The sequence below is a fragment of the Glycine soja genome, chromosome 11 (genome assembly GCF_004193775.1).
Source record: "Glycine soja cultivar W05 chromosome 11, ASM419377v2, whole genome shotgun sequence".
Taxonomy (NCBI): Eukaryota; Viridiplantae; Streptophyta; class Magnoliopsida; order Fabales; family Fabaceae; genus Glycine; species Glycine soja.
Window position 1 is genome coordinate 46,344,469 of NC_041012.1, and position 7,510 is coordinate 46,351,978.

The window sequence follows — 7,510 nt, forward strand, 5'->3', positions numbered from 1 at the left end:
AATAACATTTTTTAAAAAAATATATATTTTTTAACAAGTATTATTAAAACACATCAACTACTTTAAGTTGAAATTATCATTAATTACATCATATTTTATATTTTATATTTTTGTGTGACCCAGTCAATTGTTATCTTATCAAGTATGAAGTTTTTTTTTTTTTTGATAGGAATATCGATCTTCTTATCTCTAAGGATATACCCACTAAATATTGAAGGCTAATTTAGAGGTATAATGTTCTTATTGTTATTGAGTGAAATGAAATTTATGAAAACGATATATAATGCTGCGCTTTATAAAGTATTCTTCAATTTACTAGATATATAAAATCTAGAGGGACACTGATTGAGATTTTTATCTTAGCATCTTTCCTTTCACTTTTTTTTCAGAACAGTAAAAAAATAAAAACTTAGCCTTTATTTTATTGTAAAAGCAAAGCTATAGTTGGATATTTTAACTTTAAATATTTAATAATAATAATAATAATAATACAGGATGGTTGGCAAAATCAATTTAATTAATAGAATAAAAAAAGGGGAAGATACAAAGTGATTCTATTATTTACACATTAAAAATTAATTATTGATATACATCTGTCTGTTATTTACAATGTCAACAGACAAAGAAACCCATTGTAGTATCCACAATTTTGCAGCAGTCAAGCTACTCCTCAAGCTTTCTCCACCTCTCCAACCATATTAATATTAACAGTGTTAATTAAGCCTCCAGTGCCAAATGAAAGAATATTTCCACGCCTGAATTTAAAGGGGGAGAGGAGCAAGGCAAATACAATTATAATTAACTATAGACCAATGACAAATGTATATGCATTAATGAATATTAATAAGTTAAATATATCAAACAGTTCCACATATATGATTGATGAACAATTCTTGTACAAGCACAATGCCTATGTCTCTATACACAACAACTAAAAAAAAGTGATAACATCAATTTTTAATGTATCCTAGGTTTTTTTGTGGTTGCCCCTCGAAGCATTATTATGCTAATACAAGAATTACAAATGATTGATTCTGATGAAAAAAATTAGACCAACATACTTTAAACAATTTTTAAATCGGATGCAAATAAAATTACCTCCAATCAAATTCATCTCCATTTTCTTCAAAATGATTCTTCATTTTCAGGCTTTCCGTCACTATTTACATACATGAGATGAGCCCCGGTGTTTAAGTGCTCCATTCTATTATTTACAATCTCATGCTGAGTATTTTGTCTAAAGGTGTCATTGTTATTTACAAAGTTCACGGTTTCGGATGGCACCACATGATTATCCCACTCAGTTCCTTCAATCCCACTTCTAAATTCAGAAACAGCATCACCAGCATTAGTCACACACTCAGGGGATTCCAAAATAGTCCTGGGTGAAATCCTGCCATTTCCGGCCACCTGACTAGAACTGTAATGTAACAGTTGTTCATTTGTCTTGCCATCCATAGCAGGAATCCTGTAACACAATAATAGCTTTTCAATAGTTAAGCAAGCTATCTCAAAGAAAACAAGGGGAAAATTCAAGAATATAATAAAGCACGAAAAAAGCCTAAGAAAAATTTTCATGTCCAATACCAAGTCTCAACCTATATATACACACTCTAAAATTGAATTAAGTTGTCATCAAACCTTTTTTGTTGTACTTTTGGAGTCTGAATATAGTCGAAAATTGGAACCAAGTCCTTTGATCTAGCTTCGATCATGCAAGTTGGAATCCTTTCAATCTCAAATTCACCTCCTGAAGCAGCTGCTTCTTCATCCATTATGGTAGATTCTTGCAACATTGAATGAAAATATATCTGGTTGGCAAAACAATTGTGCATGTAAATATCAAACAATAGGGCATAACATACTATAGACTAAAAGCTTAGTTTTTCTGACTTTATAATAATAATGACAATATACCTCTGGCTTTGCCCACAACGGAGTCTGAGCTTGATGCATTTGCAGTTCAGCTTCTGAAATATACAAATGATGCTCCTCCTCAAGACAGGGATTCACTTTCATGACTCCATTCTTGATTTTTGGGCTAATGGTGTCTATCTTCTCCCTCACTTCCTCTGGATATATTTTATTAACGTCTGAAATTCCATTCTCACCATATATGTCTACATTATCTTCTCGCTCTCTCCGAATATGACATATATTCCATTTATGGATAGCCTCAACAACTAATCTTGTATCAGCCTGTGGAATGGATTCATAAGCAGGGGACAATCCAGAAACAACAGCTGAATCTTGACCAGTTATTGTCCTCAGAGCATATTGTACCATGGAACCAGTGGGTGAAAAGACCAACAGTTGATACTTTGCCTTGGAAAAGTTGCCTTCATTGCCTTTATAGTTACAGAAAGATGAAGCAATAGCCCCAGAAAGGGCATTTTTCCTACCAGTTGCAGCTGCAGCAGCACCACTTACGGTGCCTCTCCAGCCATTAGCTCCATTCCTAATTCTGCTTACAACAGAAAGTGTGATCGGAGGGCCAGTAGCAAACAGGCTCTGCTGTTTAGGCATTTGCATGGCCGAACTATGAGACTGACAAACTGCATGATTAGTTGTAGTGCCTAATCCACTATTTTTTGCTGTAAAACTATCATCAAAGGGCTGAATATTTACATGTCCTCCTTGAGGATTTATGGCAAATAGATGGCTAGTTCCCCTTGAAGAACTAATCATAATCCACTTGCTGTCATCACTGAAACTGATATCTTGTATAACCTGAAAAGTTCAATACAGATTTATGGAGGTCCATGTTGCTTGTAGATATATATTGTGAAAAATGGCAATGACTGATGTATTAAACCAAAGAACAAGTTGTAATGAATATGCACTTACCGCATTTGTAAAGCCACGTTGCAACCTGTACAAATGAACATAAGAACGACCAACAACAGAAGCTGACAAAGTCCCACTTGCAGGCATTATCTTGAAAACATTTATATTATGACCCTGAATGGAAGCTGTCACTAAAATGGTGCCACTAGGATCAAAGCACAATGCTGAAATAGGACTCTTGTGGGCAAGGAATTGGGCAATAACATCTTTCGAGACAATATCTTTAACAATAACCTGAAAGAAAACAAAAAACAAAGTTATCCTACGTAAACACAAAGAAATGCAACAATAATGATACTCATAACCTGAGATAAAACAAAATGAAAGACTCGCAAGTAATTGCAAATACTTATGTATAAAAGACATTACTCTAATAGAAACAATATTTGAACGTGCAATGCAGAAAGAAAGTGGATACAATTTAATTAACAGTATGATACTAAATACCATCTCAACCAACCAAGTAAAGTACAACCTAAGATACACTAATTATCATATCTAATTGAGCCAAAAAATAAAATATTCAAGTGCAATATATAATATTATATAAGTTAGCACAAAATCAAGAACAGCATGTCACCATTCCAATGTTATCTGCATCTGTTGAATGGCCATTAACGGTTCCATTGCCCTTAGAGCCAGAATTTACAGATTGTAATGAACCATTGCTATCAGAGCAATATCTGGAAAGTTTCTTATACCCCATGTCTCCAAGGGTCACAATCCCAGAAGCAAGATGCTTGCTGGACTCTTTCGCATAATGTGCAATCAATCTCCCATTAGAAGAAAAACCAGGAAACCTTGCGGAAGGTGTCAACTGTTGTGGACACACATGTCCTGAGTTGGAGATTGCAATTGGACTTCCACTATATGCAAGCCATCTTGGTCCCACCGCAAGTGGTCCATATCCTATGCCTCCAGAACCAGGGCAACTCATTACTATAGGATTGGTAAGTAAAGTATATTCCCTTTCTAATGTTGTAGCATCAAAACAGTGTATCTGCAAAAGAATGACTCCGTTAAACATTCCAAGAAAGCACATACTAAAAGTGGTTTGTATAGATATTAGAAAGTATACCTGAGTGGATTGAGAAACTGCCACGACTCGAGAACTGCACCTCACAGAATAAATAACTGATCTAAACTTCAGTACATGAACATATGATTGGGATTTCATAGAATAAAACCGAACGGTAGTTGGCAGATAGTTTCCATTTATTTGGTCATGGGAGTTTGAAGTGCTCCCATTGTAAGGGATGGTTGACCCACCCTGAACATTGTTACCTCCAGCAAAGAACCCATCAGTACAAACTACCAACAGATGGCGGCTGTTTGCATACTTGTCTTGTGATCTCTTTGATGCAATTGGATTAGGGACCATTTGCATAAAAGAAACAGGACCATCATGTCGGGAAATCAGGTCTCGGACATTATTTGATTCATCGACATGCCAAACCTGGAATCCAGATCGATAGCCTAGAAGAAGTACTTGCTGAATAACTTCACCCTCACCCTCTAACTTGTCAAACCCAGCCCAGATAACCTATATAAATTTAAAATTGAAACGAATAATCAGTTCTGAATAAAATTTTAAAAATGTAAATAGAATAAAGCATTAATTATTCAGTAAGAAAAGAAAAACAAATCTCAGATGTCAAACAACAAATCAAATCCAGCTTTGTGAAGAAAATTCTATGCTAAGAACTTGATGTCTATGAAAGCAATGGACATCAATTCACTAGACACTCATACAAAAGCTCAAACTTTTAAACTGAACAGTCCCCTTACAACAAATAATGCACCTTAATGGGAAAATTCATCAAACAACCTGATTTGAAGGAATAATTAATAAGCACAGTGAATTTGATTGCAGAAACCTATAATTTATAAGTTCACACATCCACCTCAAAAAAGGGGATTTTTGTCATATACAGAAGTCTATTAATACCATCATCATGAGAGATAGATATAAAAGCACTCCAGCATTCCAAATGGTTGTGACATTCAACTTTTAGTTTCATATCAAATTAAATGTATCAATCAAAATCATGCATGTGACTCTCTTTATCCCCTATTGCTCACATGAATTTCTAACCCTTCAACAATGTTTGCCACTAAAATAAAGAAAAATGATTATTTCCATAACAGACTTCCTATACCTCTTTGACTACCTAACAATCATATGGTTTATTTAACTACCAAGAAACAGACAGAAGTGTAGAGCACAGTTCAAACAAAAAAAGTTAATGACAATAAATAGGGATATCCATGATTCAATGATAAGGTACAATTTGATGACCAAGAAAATATTTTAAACCTTGTAGAACCATATACTTGAGTAACCATACAAGATCTAGTTCCAACAAATACGTTAGAAGTTCAACATTCCTACCAATAAAATGATACATTACAAATAGCTCAGAAGACCAAAAATAAAAATATAAAATAACTTTTTGACCAATGTTTTAATCTATAACATTATGCCATGTGATATGCCTCTGCTCATATCCAACAAGAGTCATTATTATCACCTGCATATGCATTAAACTACTTTTTTAAATACAGCCTGCGCCATACCATACAGTTATTTGCCGCAAACTTTACCCACAATATCAGGCGTTCAAACACAAATTGAAAAGGGGCACCTAATGACCACTACCAATTTAAGGGTTACACGCCTGTGTTTATGGGTATAAAGCCTGCAATTAAATTTTAGCATTTTCAAAACATTCCATTCTACAAAGCATCCTTGCAAAATAAACAAGATAAGCATGCTCAAGAACCTCAAAAACTGGCTGCAGCTAACTTCACCAGGCAAGCACACTCACTCAGTAGGCTAACATGGCGAAGCAATGACATTCTTATCGCCAAATCACACATAATATCAAGGTTTTCAAAAATGGGTTCAATATCACAATTTCGGCCACAACCATCAAGGTTTTGGGGTGTCCATGACTGCAATTGAAGGCACATCAGCCACATTTCTATGCAATTCCCCACAATACCAAGGAACGCAACAAAACCACAATTTAAAACTTCGCATAATGTACTATGCCTAAATTACTGAGTATGAACTAACAGCAACAATACTAGATTGGACGCATAAAAACTAAAATAAATCCTCTTAATTAAAAGAAACCACAACCGTTCAGCAGGATACATAATCAAGATTTTGTCTCAATCACTAACTTAGGAATTAAATAAAAAAGTATGCTTAAACCAAAAACAAAACCCTATAAATAATTATACTTAAACCAAAAATAAACAAACATCCTATAAATGCAATCAACCACCTTCAAAATTTAAATCAATACAAACCACAAGTTCACCATGATGACTAAACAAGCAACAATTTCTAAATCACCAATAAATAAATAAAAAACTGACACATACCTGATCATGGTCAGGGTCATCATCCCTCTCCACAATCGATGATGCAACCGATGCAGCAGAACGTGCAACAGTAGAAGCACCAGAGGAAACAACTCTGAGGTAGCTAGAGAGAGCACGGAAAGAACTTGGAATGAAACCATTGGTTCTGCCACCACCATTACCCTGATGAAGAAGCTGTTGCTTCTGTGCATCATTCCTCATCCCCATCACCAAACACACCAAAATAGCACTTATCCACAACACAATAATGATCAATGATTCCTCGAATTCACCATCAATCATAACCTCTCAACTTCCCTCCTTTTTCAATCCACCACCACCACTTCTTCACCCTCGTCCACCATCCACAACCACAACCTCACACAAAAAACAAACCTTCAAATTTTCAATCACAACAACCACAAATAAAAAAAAAATCCTTTTTTTCTGGGTTTTGTTCCAAAACACCACAAAGGACAAAGAAGACAAAAAGAAAGTGGGTTTTGTTCTCCAAACCACGATCAATTGCTTTTTGTTTTCATTATTCTCTATTAACAAATGAAATAATAAAGGATTCAACTAATTACACAAATTTCAAAAAACAAAAAAAAAAAAGGAAACTTTACAGTTATGAAATGTATGACATGATTGAGGATAGATGATTGATAAAGAGGGGTGGTTCCGAAAACCGCCGAATAAACGGGAAAGAGATCTGAGGAGAGAGAAAACCGAAACCTAGAGAGAGAAAGGATTGGAATTGGTGACTGGATAACGAAGGAAGGAAGGAAGCAGCAAAACGAGATGGGGGAAAATAAAAAGAAGAAAAAGAAAAAAAAAAAGTCTCGGTTCACGTCTCTTATGTTTCTCTCTCTAAAAGGTTTTTAAAGTATTAATTTTTTCAAAGGTGTTTCTTCTTTTCGGGTGTGTTGGAATTTCAAAGTTGTTTGTTGCTTCGAAGCAGTTCAGCCAAAAGCTAACCTGGTTTCTCCTCCAATATATCTCTGACTAACTACAGGTTTTGTTTTGTCCAGAGTATCAAACGCTGTCAAAAACAGTTTTTCTTCTTTCTTTTCACCTCTCAGAAGAAACATTGCTATGGGGGTACCACTTTTTATCTTGCTAATTAATAAATTATAAAATTAAAATGATTGATGAATTAAATTAGGAGAGTGGCTGTCCCAGTTCCATTATGCTTTTTACACTTTCCAAGTTAGCAACTTCATTTATGGGAAGAACAATGAATGATGGGACTTAGGAGCACCTAAATATACGTCACTTCACCCATACTATT

The 7,510-nt window shown here is 34.8% G+C and overlaps 1 protein-coding gene across 1 annotated transcript; it reads right to left on the reverse strand.

Annotated features, from left to right (window-relative positions):
* Positions 1–499: 499 nt before the first annotated feature.
* LOC114376103 (autophagy-related protein 18f-like) lies at positions 500–7,300 on the reverse strand. The gene is made up of 8 exons (XM_028334024.1): positions 6,241–7,300; positions 3,926–4,390; positions 3,428–3,847; positions 2,848–3,081; positions 1,918–2,730; positions 1,642–1,811; positions 1,099–1,468; positions 500–755 (listed from the first exon to the last, which is right to left on the reverse strand). Exons 1-7 carry the CDS (start codon positions 6,520–6,522, stop codon positions 1,126–1,128), a joined length of 2,727 nt encoding a protein of 908 aa, XP_028189825.1. The 5' UTR covers positions 6,523–7,300; the 3' UTR covers positions 500–755; positions 1,099–1,125.
* Positions 7,301–7,510: the final 210 nt, after the last annotated feature.